Source organism: Erithacus rubecula (genome assembly GCF_903797595.1).
Source record: "Erithacus rubecula genome assembly, chromosome: 11".
Lineage (NCBI taxonomy): Eukaryota > Metazoa > Chordata > Aves > Passeriformes > Muscicapidae > Erithacus > Erithacus rubecula.
In genome coordinates this window covers 13729423-13747076 of record NC_136663.1, presented here as the reverse complement: position 1 = coordinate 13747076, position 17654 = coordinate 13729423, and the positions used below count along the sequence as shown (strand labels likewise).

Below are 17654 nucleotides of genomic sequence, written 5' to 3'. Positions count from 1 at the left end.
GCTCAGAAATAGCAGTTCCCTCCAGTGAATTATGTCAAAGATTTTTAGAGCAGTAAAATGCTCTTTCTCTGAATCACTTTAGGTGTCTGTTCCTTTATTTTCCTTGAACATAAACAGCAGTGTTGGAAAGAAGCCCAGGCCATGGTAGATGCATTATATTATTGCTAATGTGATTAACCCAAAGTAAAACATTAAATCCTCCTGAGGCATTAGTCTAAATAATGAGATGGCCAACTCTAAGTTCCCTGGCCTTACAGCATGGGGAAAAACATATCATGTGCTTCATCTCTTGCATTGACATTTGAAATTTATCATATGAAGCCAGTACTGGGAGCAGTTGTGCACAGAGCCATTGTAAGGGAAGAATAAATGTGGTCAGGCTTAATTGCAGGTTCCAACCAAAACATGCTGAGGAAATGCCTCTGCCTTTGCTGCTGGGACTGCCACAAAAGCTGTCACCCATCTGCCCACCTAGGCTACTCATCTCACAAGAAGTTTGTAAACCAGCTGCACTGTTTAAGATCATATTTAACTCCTGCTTTGAAATAAGTTCACCTAAGTTCTGTCTGAAATAGAGCAACAGAGAATTGTAGAAAGGACTTGCATGGGTTGATTGACCCAAGGCTGTACAAAGCAGTTGAAGGTGTATTCTGTATATAAGATATGCTGTACCCTTTTTTAAAATCAAAAATTAAATCAGAATGGCAGCAGATGTGGCTTTGGGACAGTGTTGTTTGGGGGTTTCCTTTTCAATTTGTAGATGACTTTTACTTGTACAACAGTACCCAAGAAGACAGACAGTTGTAAGTTGCTGTGTTTATCAAGAACTGCAGGAAATGGCCACACTTCACAGTGTGCAAAGGCCCTTTGTGGAGTTCAGAAAGTACACTAAATATAATGCTAGGCATGGGGTTGTTTTAAATTGTTTTTGCTCACTTTCTTCTTGAATTGTTTTTACTCACATTTCTAAATATGTTTGACTTGGGAAAAAATTTTTTTTTTTGGAGAGAGTAAGAGCTTAAATGGAATGTAAAAGGTCCAGAAGCTCAGGTAGGGTGCCCTAAGAGAGATGAAATTCAACTTGTGTACATATTTTTGTATTGTGTTGCATTGTATTCAGGAGAATTGAGGAAATATCAGGCATTTGTTTTGCATTTCAGCACTCTTATTGTGGTAAAGCAAAGGTTTCAGATTTCAATGCTGGCTTTTTCCTTTGTGTCAGCAACACAACCGTGGCTGGAAACCTCTTGATTCTGCTATTTCTGCTGATCTCAAGTCAAAAATTTCCTAATTTTCTTTTGGTAATGAACCAAATTGGCATCTTTGCCTTATTTGATGGGGGCTCTCTCATAAACATGTACTGTTTGGAGATTTTTTTTGTACTGCCTGCACCAGTCTGTGCAAGGTTTTCATGACCACCAGGAGGAGGGTTAATCACCCTTTTGTTGAATGGCACTTACTAGTTGGGAAACACTGCTAAGACACTTTCATTTTAATTAAATAAAGTCTCTCTTTTCACAAGTGCATTTGAAGGCACTCTTCAGAGTTTCTAGTGTTTGGGGTTTTTAATTTAAATTTTATTTTGTCTTCTCTCTACAGCCACATACAGCTTGAGCAGTAATCCTGAAGCACCCAGTTGAAGTTCAAAATGAGTTTAGGGGAAAAGGAGTGCTGGGAGGATGAGATAGGGACTGTGCTGTAAAGTTTCATAGTTTTATTTAAGCTTCTTGTGTTGCTTTGTACTGTGTTGTTGGGAGGTGTTTGCTGCATCATAGTTAAGAAAAGGGCTCCATTCTCGTTGCCTTCTTGTAAAAATAAGAATAAACTGCTGTGTGTAGCAATTATGAGCCAACATCTGAATTCTAGTTGTGGTAACAAGGAAAGCAATAGCTTGCATGAGATTAAGAAGAGACAAAGTGAGAAAGTAGAGTGAGAAATTGCCTTGATCAGGCATTCTGAAAGCATTGTGTACCTCTGCCTACAGGCCAAGAAAATAAATGAATGTCATTATGACAGCCTGCACCAGCTAAGGATCTGTCCCCATTTCTCCACTCAGCTTCCCTGGGGCTCTAAGTACTTCTCTGTGGCCAGTGACTTGAGGCACTGTGATATTTCTGTCAGTGTTTTCATAAATATGTGATATTTTGGTACTGGCTTCAGGTTCCTACCTTACTGAGAAGAGCCAGTAAACTTCAGAGCTGAAAGGCAAGTCTAATGCCTAAAACTCCCCATAGATTCACAGAATCATTTTGGTTGGAAAAGGTTTTTAAGACTGTTGAGTTCAACCATTAACCCAGCACTGCCAAGCCCACAGCTAAAGCATTTGCCACATCTACATTTGGAAAGGGAAGAGCCTTCTTCCCTTATTTTGTGAAACAAAGAAAAATTCATAAATTTTGCTTTTAAAAATTTATCATTTCTCCTTTCTGGGATATGCAAGTTGAGATATTTGTATTAAATTGTATCAACATTTGCTTAGTCTAATTTAGGGAGCTTATTTATAATTCTGATTTTCAATGTAAGTGATGGGGAAGTGGCACACATCCATTATTACTTAGATTTCAAAGTCATAAGGTAATGCAAGTAAATGCTCTGAGAGAATTCAGTGTCTCTTTCCCTAGTATTGCATTAAGCATAAATAAGAAAGTATATTGGCTGCACGCTGCCTTTTGGAATTATGCTGAGACAACAGAACTAAAATTCAAGTGTATGTATGTGTAAGGGTTGCTAGATCAGGAATCATGTGAGCTGGACTACTGAAAAGGGTACTGGAAGACCTGGATTCTGAACCTTGCAGAAGATGATAGTATTTTAGTTGGTAACTCAGTTTAAATGGAACAGAAATGCTTGCTTGGACAGAAGCTGACACCTTATTTGCACAGAAAATATTTTGGATTTATAAAACCAGAATTTAGTGCATGCTTTCAAGATTCCTTTATATATTATTTGTCACTATAACAGAATGGTGTATGTATTTGAAGAACTAAAGGATGCAGAAGCAGAATATACTTTTAAGGACATTGAAATCAAGTACTTCTTGCTGAGATAAGAGGTAATTTTCTCATTCAAAGCTCATCAATGTACTGACCAGCCAGGCACTGTTGGGCTATTTCTGATAACTCACTCTACAAAAGTCCATTACTCTGCAGTTATCTGTTTATTAAAAGCTAAAAGCCCAGATTGCCATACAGAGCCTTGATTACTTAATATCTGCTTTAATTAACTTTACACATTCAACTAATTCTGGAACAATTTGATAGGCTTGTTATCAAGCATGCCAGACCTGTCCTTCCACTCTGCATTTTAAAAAAGAACACCAAGTTCAGAATTTCCAGAGGAATGTTTCTTGATCTGTGAGTTTCATGGAAGTTGAAGTCACAGTTCTGTCACAAAGGTCCTCTGCAAACCCAGAGGTACCCAGTAATGTTTCTATTGTTTAGGATCACTATTTTTTAGTTAGAATATTTATGTCACAGTCCATACATTGCATAAGAGCCTTAGAGCCTGTAAGACCCCAAATCTTCCCAGTTAGTACCTTTATTCTTGTTGGAAGACACAAGGTATGTTTTGGGGTTTTTTGTTCATATAGAGTTTTAAAATGGAATGAAATGATTTTGCACTTTGTGGAATATTTGATAGCACCAAGGAAAACCACATGGAAGCTTAAAAAGCCTGAGAAAATTTGAAAAAATTTTGGGTTTTTTCATACTGAAATGATATTTTAAGTCACGCTGAATACTTTTATCCCTTCTAAATGAAACATTAATTTCATATTTTCTTGGTGATAATCTAGTATTCTTAGTCAAGAAAAACAGGAGAAGGATGAGTGGCAATTATGCAAACTAATGTGAAAACCATTAATTCCATGCCCTTCTATCTTTTTAGTCCAGCTGACAGTTTCACTGTCATATCAGTATCAGTTCGTAAAATATGAAACTTCAGTGAGTTTTGAGAGCACTAATTTTACAGAAAGCAACAGTTTCTGGTTAATAATAGAAAGAATTAAGCACTATCTTGTTCAATACTTACAGACCAGGAATATAAGATTCATCATAGTAAATGTGATCCTTATTTTTTCTAGAATCCAATTTGATATCACATATTTATATCAAACTTTTAAAGGCTCAGACCAATTTCTGTACCTTGTTCTTATCTTCAAGTGACACAGTTCTGACATATATTGGAAATAAACTGGGTTTATGCTTGCACCAATTTAATTCTGACAGAGCAGTCAGAGCTCCAGATTAATTTGGGATATTTTGGTAGAAAGCAATAAATCATCAGTCTCATTCCAAAGTTCCAAATAATTAAGATGTTCTCTGGGACTATTTTCAGATAGGTTTGTTTGATTCTTTACTTTTAACTTGAAGAACTTCATCATGTTGACTGCTGCATAGCAGTTACCATTTGTATGATAAGGAGAGAAGTTTTAATGGGAGAAAAAAATTCTTGCATTGGATAGAAGAAATTTTTTTAGCATAATCAGACATATCAAAGCAACAGTATTTTAAAACAGGATAAACTAAATAGTTTAATTGACACAAATCCAACTAGATGGATTCTATTCCAAATTATAGATTTATTTATAGTTTTCCAGAACTATTCGGGGTTTTGGGTCTGAGGAAAGTCCATCTTACCATTTGAAAGGCATGAATCTTTTATTGTTGTGTAATTTTCATTCTCTCCTGTACCAAATATTCTAGCAATAAATGTATATCTTCCATATCTTTCTTTTTCTGTTTTCAATAGCCATGTGGAGCTAGAAATACAAGCTGTGTGAGGTGGGATTTAACTGTGTGTCCTGTTATAGGAGACTGTGCTCAAAATTAGATCCCTCTGGCCAATAAAGACCAACAGAGTTGATAGCTGGAGTCATGTACAAGTCATGCACAAGGCACAGCTATAATCCAAAATCTCCTACTCAACATCTGCCCTGGACTGCCTTCACATTTGCAGTCAGAAAGCCCAAGTGCTCTGTATTTTAGTCCTGTATTTCGTTATCAAGCACAAATGTTTATAAATCTTTTTTAGTGCCGTTCAGGCAAAATGCTGTGGTGAATAACTGTGAGAGATCAAATGCACACCTTATCTGTGCTGAGAAGTACCTTGCAAATAAATGACAGGCATTTCAGGAGATCACTGAGATTCATTACTTGGATGATTTCTCATTTTCAGATAGAAATGAAAGGAAATTATCCAATTTCTTCTTTTTATAATAACATCCAATACATTTAATGTCCAATTTTATAGTGCTTCTTGATTTATAGCATTTCCCAGGCTAATCGTGCTCTAGCTACCATTACAAAAGCAGCTTTCATCTTAACCCTTTCAGTGTAGGTGTCACCCAATAAATGCTTTCTTTGCTCAAAGATAATTTCATGTGTGATGGTGAACTCCTCTGGGTTTGAAGCAGAATGCCTTTCTAACATTACTTCAGTCAGGAACTCCAGACCTCCTATCTTGAAGTTAATGCTCCTTCAATAACTCTGGGACAGCATTTCCTCTGAGCCTTTGTTGTGGGCTGTCCATGAACACCTGAAAGCTTCCTTGTTAGTTTAGTTTTACTTGAACAATTTTCAAGGTGTTCTTCACAACTGTGAAAAACACTTTTTAAACAGCAATGTAGATTGTGTGAACTGAGAGTCTGCATGTTGATCAGTAATATCCTAATGCTGAGGAGAGCCTGGGGGGTCAGCAACGTGTTTTCTCATGTATATGCCATTAGTGGTAATGCAGGAATATTCAAATTTTATCAGTGTAAAAGATACCAGGCAGAAGGTTGTCCTGAAGATGTTCACAGGAGCAGATAGTTGGCCAGCTAATGATAGGGCATTAAAAATAGTTGCAGCATTTATGGTTAGACTTGTTACATTAAATTACAGCTATTTCTGGATTCTAGAGAAGTTTTTTTAGGATTAAATGCTTTTCCGGGCAAAGACAGTGTGATCTCTCTTGAAAGTGTGTCTGGGTGAAAAAAAAAACCTCAGGCTGAAGTGACTTGGCTGAGATTGGCCTCTCAACAGGAGTGTTTATTGCAGTGTCATTTAAATACATACTGTACCATGCCTTAAGAGCAATATGACCCTGCAAACCAGATCAAACTTTGTTTATGTGAGCTATATTTGTTACTGAGAGGGAACACTAGTTAGGCTGATTATGACTGTTCTAAACACAAAACAAAACAATAACCAGTACAAAGTGCACAGAAATATAACTGTGCTTGAAAATATCCTGCTTTTAATTGTACTGCTCATCTCTATGTTGTGGTCACTCACAAATTACAGTTGAAGATTTTGTTTTCAGCAGTAAAAAACAGATGCTTCACTTCAACTAAACTGTTTTCCGGGACTCTAGAGGAAATATGACCCAAAGGAATATGGTTATAGGAGTGAGAACCTGTCAAGGCCAGGAAAAGACATTTAGCTAAACTTCCTTTTCTAAACTGACTCTCCTTCTTCTTGACAAATGGTGACAGGAAAATGTATTCAAAGGAATACAAGCAAAACAATTAACAAGGTTCATAATAATTTCTAAGTATTGAATTATGGATCATCTGAGGGTATGTACACACACTCTTGGCTGGTACATTCAGAGTGTGAAGGACTAGCCATGTTTCAGGAAGCTTAATCCTTGTGTGCCCATATGAGGGAGAAAGGAAAGCCAAGATGTGTTTCCTTAATTTAGGAATAAATGAGAAGCACTAGAGATCAAATTAGTTTGACTCTAGCTCATAGGGAATGGTTGGAAGTAGATGTACTGTCTCATGCTCTTCTCCATGAACAGAGCAGCACTCAGTGATTAAGCACCAAATTCTGATGAGGCTTCTCTTAACCAAGAGGATGATTCCTCCTTGCCTCAGCTGACTGCAGCCTCATTGCCCAGGCCCCTGTCAGGAGACCATTCTGTCCAGGGCCTTTCTGCAGCACCCCTTTGAACACAGCTGGGCACAGGCAGTGCTACTCCAGAGTTTGGGAATAATGAAAAGAATATTTTTGCTACTGAAGCACCTGTGCTATGATGCTGGCCATGATCGTGTTATTACTGTGGTTGCTCTGTCATTAAGTTCTGTCTTTCAGCAATCTATAACTAGGTGTTAAATGGCTGAGATAACCACAGAATCTTATTCTACTAACCAGTTTTTGGTTTTCTTTTGTGGTAGACAGCCATAGTCATTCACAGTTAAGGCACAGCATTTCATCCCACTGCCCATCTACATCCCTAATGAGCTATTCTGGTAAACATATGCACTGCCTTAGCCTTTGATGTGGAAACAAATTATTGGATACTGAAGGATCCAAAATGTTGACTCTTCTGCTGAGTGGGATGTTTTTGCTGAGAATGTGAGTTAGGTCAGTCTTGGTCATCCCCCAAAAATGGGGTATGACACACCTCAGGATCTAGAGAAACCTGGATGTTTGGAAGTTTCAGGTGAACTAGAAATGGTGTGATTTAAAGGACATCTAGACACAAAGACAGCTCTTCTCTAAAATACATTTACCAACAGCAGTGGCCAGATAGGCACAGTAGTAAAAGTTATTATCCAGTGCTGCTTAGTATTTATTCAGAATATAGAATAAAATTCTTCCTATCAACTGAAGAACCACTGCAAAGAGATGCACAAAGAGTCTGGAAATCCCTTGACAAACATTTACACAGAAGGTGATGATAAACAAACAAGACCTAATACCTAGCATAAAGCTTTTATAGGCCATGTTTTATTAACAGCTTGGAATTTTTGCTCTGCCTGTCAGGAGAATCCTTTATCCTCAAACCTCTCAGTGCAGATTTACTGTAAAATGTAGCTCTCTATTTTTAATCAGAGTATGGGGCATGAAGGGAATCATATATCCAAAAGCATTAGCAAGTAATGCTCAACGTCTCTGAAGGCACATTTATTGAATAGTTCAATTTGACTGCAAACTTAAATGGCTATCTCTGTTTTGGTGTTGATATATTATGAAATTATTCTCACATGCTGATCCAGGTTTATTCATTGTCTGCCAAGAGCTGAATATTATAGACATTTCACATGGGGGGTAAAAGCAATTTTTTTCCTGTTACAACTCTCAGATAAGTCAAAAGACAGTGTATTATTTAGGAACACAGTGCAGGCAGTTCTGCTCTCAGCATGGCAGTGATAATGCTGTAAACACTGTGCATGTGCCTCTGTGCTGGGAAGTGCTAAGAAACTGCACCAGACAACTGGGAACTTTTAAATACGACCTCATTTCAGAAAGGGAACACTCAACACTCCCTGAAACTCAGTTTCAAGTGTTTAGAAAGGAAACAGCCAAAAGAAATAAGACATTTCTTAATGGGAGATGGAAATTGAGCCTTTTTCTGTGGCAGATGGTTAATTTTGATAGTGTAGATTACTCTGTGTTTTAGCAACAGTTCACAAGTGATGTATAAACCATACATATTCCTGGAACAAATCAACTGGTAGTTATCTCTGAGGACATATGCTAATCTTTTCTCTAAAAATAGAGTGACAAATTATATTTACATTATGTTAAATTTTAACTGAAAAAGAAAAGTGTGGATCTGATGCTATTGGTGTGCGGAGAGGGGGAAAATTAAGGGAATTCCAGTTATTATGGAGGCAAATATTGATTTTTTTCTGAAGAAGTTTTATTCCTACTCTTATTTTAAAATTGTTATTGTTCTATTCTCTTATACACCAAGAGTTCTGGTCACTGTTATGAGAACTTCACAGTGTAAATTATGGAGAGTGCAATAAATAATTGAAACATGGTATTATATGTGGGCAATGATGTACAACAAGAAGGCTGTACAGATCTGAGTACTGTCTTCTGCCCTAACACTGCAATGCATTATGGCAGAGCAAATGATAAATATATTGGTGTGAGTTCTTTCTGATTTATGTTATTTTTATGTATTTTGAACTGAAAGGGTAATAGATTTATTTATGCTTTAAATCTGAACTGTGGGTAAGTTGGTCTGTACCATGTAAACTCAAGAATTTATTTCTAGGGTAAGCCTGAGTTGATGAACTTTGAGGAGTTTAGAGCTGCATTTCCTGAGCTACTGATAGGAACTGGAGCCTATTTCACAGAGGGAAAGGGGACACAAAACAGTGCATGTGAATAAGACTCAATCCATTCAAATATATTCAAAAATCATATACTCCTCTCGATTAATCTCTGAATGCCTGCAGTTCAATTAAATACATTATCTGCAGGATAATCATTTTATGATGAAAAATTGACAAAAAAGCACACTCTGCTTGGGACTGTTGCTTTCTTGATCATGCTGTTTCTGGCCATTCTCTCCTGAGAAGGTTTATTTTACCTATACAGCAACTTGTAGTTTATGTAGGGAAAGACAGTGTAGACACTGGGACCATTCACATATTTTAAATTTCCTGTAAGCACTTGATTTTGATGAGGTGAGTAACTTTAGTTGTTGAGATTAACTGTGCTTTGGATTTGACCAGTACTGGTAGATCTGGCTCCTGGAGCACTGGGGAATCACACAGATGATTTTCAACCTGCCCTGGGAAGGAGCCTGGATATGTTCATATCAGCTGATCACAAAGGGCTGCTGTGAGAAAACCTCCTCTGTGTTCATAGCCATGGTTGCATTTCCTTGGCTTCACCCCTTTTTTTCTGTAACTGATGACATCCAAATCCATTCCAATAAATCTCTTCAGAGGCAATCATATAATTGTCATACTTGTAATGCAGTTTCCCTTGGCTTTGTGAGCTGTAACCTCCAAACTAGCTTCAAAAACAGTCTTTTCTTCTAAACAATCCCAGGGATAGATGCAGTTCAGAGCTGTTCAGACACAGGTGCCAGCATGCTGGGGGGCTACACTAAGCAAGTTGGTGTCATTTGCCACAGCCCCATAACTTCCCTCAGCAAACTCATCTGCCAGAATCCATACAAGCATCACTGGCCATGAATTATCTCCACCTTTAAATACAATTATTAGACAAATGCTGATAGCTAAGGACAAAAGTCCACATTGAGGTGTAATAAATTATAAAAGGACAATTAAATATCTTCACTAGAAGCAGAAATCAGGGCCTCAAGATACATTTGTAATTAAAAATGTCTATTTAAAATTTTATCTCAATTTGACCTCCCCATAATTTATGAAGATGTATGTTTCAATGTCAAGAAATTAAGTGGAAATTATGAACCTAATAGCTTTATAGCAAGGAAATCTATATCCTGATTACAAACCCAATTTATTTATTGGTAAAAATGTCTGGCAGATCTGATGGGATTCAGAGGAAATCCTCAGAGACAAGCATTTCAAATCAATAATGATTGTCTACTTTCAGTGCCTTTGGTGAAACTGATTGCACAAGAGGCTAGAGAAAAGCACATGCATTGAACAGTGTAAAAATTTAATATGAGAGTTTTTAACAGCCCCTCACTTGTGGTTTTGGGGGACTTTGCATCTCTGGGTAGCACTAAGCAGCACAAGAAATGCCATTGCATACAATTCAATTGCTTGTTAGGGACAATCTTAATTTAAAGATTTCCTAGAGAGCTAAACCATGAGGGGATCTGGTGACCCAAGATCACTGACCCCTGCTCACAGCCTTTGCCCTTACTGTAATCTCAGCATTATTCCTTATCTCCTGTTATAGAAACCCAGACTGATTTGCTCCCCACAATCTAATGAGAATGCTCTTCCTCACCCACATTTCCACTGCCACATGGAAAAACTCTTGCTGACTGACAGTGAAAAAGTGGCAAATCTCAGGAAGATGACTGATAGTGCCAGTATATCCAAACTGTAATGGCCTTGATTGACATTATGGGACATGAGACATGTCATGAAGAAGAATCAAACTGTCACAGAAATAGAAAACCTCCACACTGTACTGGATGCCTGCATTTTATGTTTATCCAGTACACTTTTATGCTGGTCCTTATTTTGTCTGCAAGTTTTATCTCTGCTCTTTGTAAAAGCCCCAATTTGGTTATCTTCAGCTGCTATTTTATAGCAAGTCTGACATGAAGGCTTGTAATCAGGCATCATTTTGTAAACAAGGAAAACATATGCTTTATATAGAGTAAGTGATAAGGAATTGTGAATTGCAGGCCTATCTCGATACTGAGGTTTTCTGTGGTGATCTTACAAATCACAGCAGGGAGTTCTGAATGGATTGGGAAGTAACCAGAATCAATAATCAGCATGAGTACACTCATTATTAGAAGCTGAGTTTCAAAAAAGCACATTTGGAAGGACATTGCATTTAAATTAGATCCTTTTTACTCCAGTTTTCTATTGTCCCCTCTCTTGTCATTTAACCTCCCTTGTCATTCAGTGCTCTCTGTGAATACAAGTGACTATGAAGTAATTTAAAAATAATATATAAAACAATGCACAATAAATTAATGCCTCAAAAAGGCAGCAGTGAAGAAAGATTTTTCCAGCATATTCTCATTATAATCAGAAATACACAATTTATTACATGTTTGTGTGATAACTGCAGGTTTTGGTATGAGGGCAAAATCTGCCTGTACAGCTCTTTCTTCAGCAGCAAGGAGAACACTTTTAAGATGTATTGACAGTGTTTAAAAGGAGCAGTAGCGAAACAAACTTAGAAAACAAGGATGTGTCTGAGCCACGTCTAAACCCATAACAAACTTAGGAAGAACCTGTTCCTTGTGGTCGGGGGCCTCTAACAGGCACATAACTAAACAGGTCTTGACAGAATGCCATGTTTAAGAATTGAGAGGGAAAAAGCCTGCTAGTGCCTGCAGCCCTCAGGATGCATAATACAAACAATACTCTGTATTTTTCAACGCCTTTCATTTATCCATGTGTGTTAAAGCTCATCAAAAGGCGTTAGAAAGGGCGGGATGCAGTGACTGACCAGCGGAGCCGCAGGTTCTGCTCTGCACTGACCTGATCTGCAGCCAGGTGAGCATGGGGGTGGTGCCCCCCCCGAGCACCCAGACGGTGAAGAAGACGATCAGCAGCGCCGTGGTGAACATCATCTGCTGGGGCTGCGAGTCCGCGTCCCGAATGGCCAGCGCGAAGGCGATGGCACCGCGCAGACCTGCAACACCGCGGGGAGCAGCTCAGAGCGCGGAGAGACACGGGGACCGGAGAAACACGGGGGACAGGAGAGACACGGGGGACCGGAGAGACACGGGGGACAGGAGAAACACGGGGGACAGGAGAGACACGGGGGAGCGGAGAGACACGGGGGACAGGAGAGACACGGGGGACAGGAGAGACACGGGGGACAGGAGAGACACGGGGGAGCGGAGAGCCACGGGGGACAGGAGAGACACGGGGGACCGGAGAGACACGGGGGACAGGAGAGACACGGGGGACCGGAGAGACACGGGGGACAGGAGAGACACGGGGACCGGAGAAACACGGGGGAGCGGAGAGCCACGGGGATCGGAGAGACACGGGGGACCGGAGAGACACGGGGGACAGGAGAGACACGGGGATCGGAGAGACACGGGGGACAGGAGAGACACGGGGACCGGAGAGACACGGGGGACAGGAGAGACACGGGGGACAGGAGAGACACGGGGGACAGGAGAAACACGGGGGGATCAACTCTGCAGCACGGAGAAACACGCGGCAAGCCCTGCACTCAATCCACCCCAGGGGCAGGGGATTCTCAGATCATGATCCTGCTTGCAAAATACTGAGTCATGCTAACTGAAAGGATGGGATTTACTGTGAACAATGAAAATACTCTCCTATTCACATAGTAATCACGCTTTGGCTTTATATACGCTGAATTATTTGTCTTGAATAATTGCAAATTAAGTAGTAATCTAAACTTAATGCAGGTTGAAAAAGAAATCTATATCCTGTGTTAAGTGGGACTACTCGTCAGGAGCAAGTGAAAAAGAGGATTGACATTAAAATCTGTACTCAAATATGCTACTCATTTCTTCCTTGAAAATATAGAATCTATCCCTTTAAAATAATTTATTGTTCTAAGACTAGTCAGAAAAAAAGTGACTTAAAAAAACGAATAGTTTTTCAAAGATAATTTGAAATATCTGAAAGGGGATGCAGAAAAAATTAAAGTACTTGAAACATTATAATAGTTGTAGAATTATACACCCACAGACTGAATAAACAAGAAATTACAAAGGTGGTGAAAACAGCTAAATGAGTTTTAAAAGAAAAGCCCCATAGGTAGTAATAAGGCAACTAAATAGGTTTTGACAGAATGCCATGTTTAAAAATTGAGAGGGAAAAAGCCTGCTAGTGCCTGCAGCCCTCAGGATGCATAATACAAATAATACTCTATATTTTCCAATGCCTTTCATTTACCTATTTAAATGCATTTTATAGTTTAAAAAAAAAAATTCACAAAATAAGTGTAGAGAGCAAAGTCATTATGTCTATACAATACACACTGAGTCCAAAAAGTACTCTGCAAAGTATTGAGAGATTAAATCTAGTAATCAAACCTCTTGTAAGGCACTGATGACATATGCAGAATCATTTAATTAACTGCTAAATTCAACTATTTTTGGCCTAGAACTCCAAAGCTCTTGAAGATTACATAGCTAGAATGTGAATTATTTGGTATAGAAGCTTGGCTTCCAATTATTTGGTATAGAAGTTTATCCAGGGAACAGCACAAAGCCATTTCTGCAAGGAAGAAGCAGACTGGAGTTGCACTCTGAAAATAGTCAGTGGCAACAGGTTCAAAACCCACAGGCAGAGACTGGGCTTGTCCTTGGTTTTGCTTTTGTGTAGAAGATGTTTCTGAGGATGCAGATGCTTTACTATTTTCTAACAGGGAAAGAATATAATCTCATTTTAAACATGTATCTGAGGAGGGAATTAACTGTGTTGAAATGGTCTTTATTTCAATGGTTATAGTGGTAATCAGGATAATGAGCACAGCTACATTTCAGTAGAAAACAATGCTGCTTCCCACAGTTGCATCACACCTTTAATTTTAAATCTAGAACGTCTGTTTTTGTGAGAGGGGGTGTATATATATATATATATATAAAAATTAGTATGTCTTTGTTTCTTGCACAGTGGACTGGCTGTTTCTTCATAAAAATAGTGGGTGACTTCCTCACTATATCATCAATATCTATCTATCTATCTATCTATCTATCTATCTATCTATCTATCTATCTATCTATCTATCTATCTATCTATCTGTCTATCTATCTCTATCTCAATCCTCAATCTCAAAATACTTTCCAGGTAAAGAAAATGCTGAGATGCTGAAATGGACTGAAGTTAAGGAAGATTAAATTTTCTGTAAAACTTCAAGGATAAATGCCACCAAAGCCCAGTGCAATGATTGGATGCAGTGGATGTTGGTACCTCAGCTACACCTGGAGGGAGTGGGGCAGCAGAAGGACCAGCTCTGATGAACCATTAGCAGAGATTCTCTACCCTCGTCTTCCAGAGGTGCACTGATGGCAGCTCCACATCTGTGTTAATCCATTCATCCTTGGGCTGAATCCCAGATTTCCTAACAGATGTTTTTTGTGCCAGCCATTAGAGATTAATCTTTAAGCAACAGTCTTTAATGGGCCAGAGCTTTCAAAGCAGAGCAGCCCAGGGTTAAGCTCCAGAGCCCCCAGGACAGAACTCATGTAGGGCTCTCAGCCATCCTTTATCCACGCCCCGCACAAAGGAAAAAAGAGCCCGGGAGGGCTGGAGTGCTTGCTATTGGTGTGAAAAGCATCTGCCAGGAAAGAAGACTTTCTGTGGGTAGCTCTGGTGTTTTGGTTCCAGCTGTAGTTTTCTGCTTTTTTCTTCCTTGCTTTCTTTTCTTCACATATCTACATCCCTTGGGCAAGTTCCCACCTCCCTGTCTGTATGAGTGTGTAGATGGAAATGCCTGCACAACAGCTGCCTGTGCATGGGCAGCTTTTGGTTTAATTCTGCATTTGTGTTCATCCTTTTCAGACTCCACTGATTCTGTAAAATGCCTTATATTAACAGCAACCACCCCTGTAGCACTGTGTCCCACCAGCCTCCCTGTTCCCTTTTTATATGTTGTAGAGAAGAGGAAAACAGAGTAAAAAGTAAATAAAGATGTTGGGAGAAGAGTGGAAGGTGCTATAAAGTCTAAGATTCTGAAATGTTTCTTTTTCACATGAGCAGAGACTGTTGGACTGCTCACTTTAGCTGATGTTCAACTTAATTTGAGAAGCTCAGGCTTAATTAGTCCTTGTATAAAGGACTAATCAAATTTTAATTTACAATGGAATGTTATCAGGAATCATGATTAAAAACAGTTGTAGAAGTGAATCCACCCTCTGTAATGTATTGTTAGAGGAGTGGCAGAAGCAAATAAAGAATGTTATAAATCAAAATGTTCCATAATCCACCTCCAAGCCTAACTCTTCCACCTTTTCTCAATATATTAATATGCATCAAAAAGTAGCACTTAACGACTTCAGGAAAGTTCTTTGCAGAGTAAGGTACAATCAAATGCTAATCAACAGTGTATTTGCCTGACCTTAATTGCTTTTCTCAGCAATTTTTCTCAGCAATCACTTTGGTGATTGTGGCAGCAAAACAGGCAGTAAATGTTTGGTGGATTTGGTAATGATAATATCGAAAACAAAACTAACCCCAAATTCATTGTTTTCTACATCTGAATGTGTGTTGCTGTGGTGAATGAAGCCATTTCCCCCTGGGATCAACTCGAACCTGATGCTGTACCAGAACAATGCAGGTGTGAAACACACACAGGGGTGGTGGCTGCCCCATCCCTGGAAAAACTCGAGGTCAGGGATGGGGCTCTGAGCACCCTGATCTGGTCCCTGCTCATGGCAGGGGTTGGACTAGATAACCTTTAAAGGTCCCCTCCAGCCCAAACTGTTCTGTGACTGCTGCTACTGATCTGTGTAGATAATTTCATTCAAACTCAAATTCAGTGTCTTGTTTACTCATCAGAAATGTGATGAGTCTCTCTTCTGGCAGCCATTGTCCTCTCTGTTTATCACTATATGCAGTATGATCAGTTTACAGCACAAAAAATGTTATTGGTAGCTAAGCACAAATCTTGGTGCATCTTAAAAAAATGAATTACACAGAAAATCTGTGTATCTTGTGTTCTGTGAAGTGTGCAGCTGCTGACAGCATGAGAGACAGTCTTTATTATTATAGCTGCAGATTATGCCATTACTTTATTATAATGTGAAGACATTTTTCTCTACAAAATAGAGGGCTTTTTCCTTTGAAAACAGTTAAAAATTTTCTTTTCTTGGAATTTTAACATTTACATTTTAGAAGCCTGCTGTACTACTGTTTCAGTTCTCAGCTGCCATGATTGTCCTGGAAAGCTAATGTGTGTGAGTTCTCACGTTCAGCTGCTGGCTGCAGGCTGCTTTCTGCTCCTGTTCCATGGAGAATGAAATTTGACTGCAGGAAACGAGGACAGAAAAGTTAAAGAATAAGAGAGATTTCAGAAGGTTTTCCATTCTGTACTTTAGCTGATGAAAACCAAAAGGCCAAATGGAGCCCAGGAGCTAGATACCAACTGATATGAAGCTGTTTTTCATGCTGCTGTCTAGTTGGCCACCTGCTAGGCTTTCCAGAGGGACCTACAGACCCAAGTCACCAGTGGAACAATTGCAGGGAGCAGTGGGGCTGACAGGCAGCTCCTGCTGGATGTGTCATCATCCCTCGCTCCAGCCTCGCTGGAATTAGCTGACATTTTCCGAGGCAGCTTTTAGCAGAAGGATTGAATGGGTATAGAAATGAACTGCTGTGTTGCTCTCTGGAGAGTTGGAATTACAGAGGCACAAATGAGGCCCCCTGATGTGGAGTAGTCCTGATGAGGAAGCTTGAAATGCAGCACATTGTATTTCACTCGTTATCTGCCTAAATGGATCTCTGTACATCAGGGTTGTCAATCAAGAACTTTTATCCATACAAATGTGGAATAAGTTTTTGCATAAAAGGCAGGAGAATGAAGCAAAAAAGGTGCTGAGTTTCTAATTTTAGAAAATTATATCATCAATAGCATTGGGGTATCTGCATTTCTGTCTTTTACTGAACAGATATTCTTAGCTTATAAGTTTCTCCTAACTAGCATCAGAAAGTCAAGTGGAATTATTTCTAGCTTGTACAAGTAAAAAAAAAATACTGAATCCAGATGAGCTTTAACAGTTCTGGGGATGATGTGCAAATCAGACTAGAACATGGCTCCCTCTTCTGGATTTTTAATTTTTTTTATTATTCTACAAGGTTAACAAAATAAATAAAATTAAATATCAAGCTCAAAAAAATGAGGGGGACAATGGATTGAAAGACAGTGGCTTTCTGGGAGTGAGTTTCCAAAACTGAAATTAAAACAGGTTGGGAGCACAGCGAGGTTGATCAGAAGGCATCCATTTGCTTCAGTAGCTTTGGAGAGATGACCTTGAGTTTTAAGATAACGAATTCTTTGTGTCAGATGTGTCTTTTTCTAGTGATAGATGACATTTTTGTCATTTATTAAATGTGAACAGAAAAAATACCAAAAATCCCCAAAATAGCTCTTACCTGAAAACATCATCATGTGCTGAAAGTTCCTGGGAATCTTTTGTTTTCGACCCAAATTCAAAAGGAAAGAAAGTGGGTATATATTGGAAGCTCTTGCTACAAAAACTGCCACCTAAAATGTAAGATGTTGAGGAAAACACTGGACAAACTACTGACAAAACCA

At 39.0% G+C, this 17654-nt stretch overlaps 1 protein-coding gene across 1 annotated transcript in view; it reads right to left on the bottom strand.

The window, feature by feature from the left end:
- SLC9A9 (solute carrier family 9 member A9) overlaps positions 1 to 17654 on the bottom strand; it is a 172197-nt gene that overhangs the window by 59655 nt on the left and 94888 nt on the right. The window contains exons 11-12 of the mRNA XM_079314715.1: positions 17492 to 17603; positions 11891 to 12044 (exon numbers count right to left, since the gene is read on the bottom strand). Of these exons, the coding sequence (XP_079170841.1) occupies positions 11891 to 12044; positions 17492 to 17603 (266 nt within the window). The remainder of the gene's footprint in view (positions 1 to 11890; positions 12045 to 17491; positions 17604 to 17654) is intronic.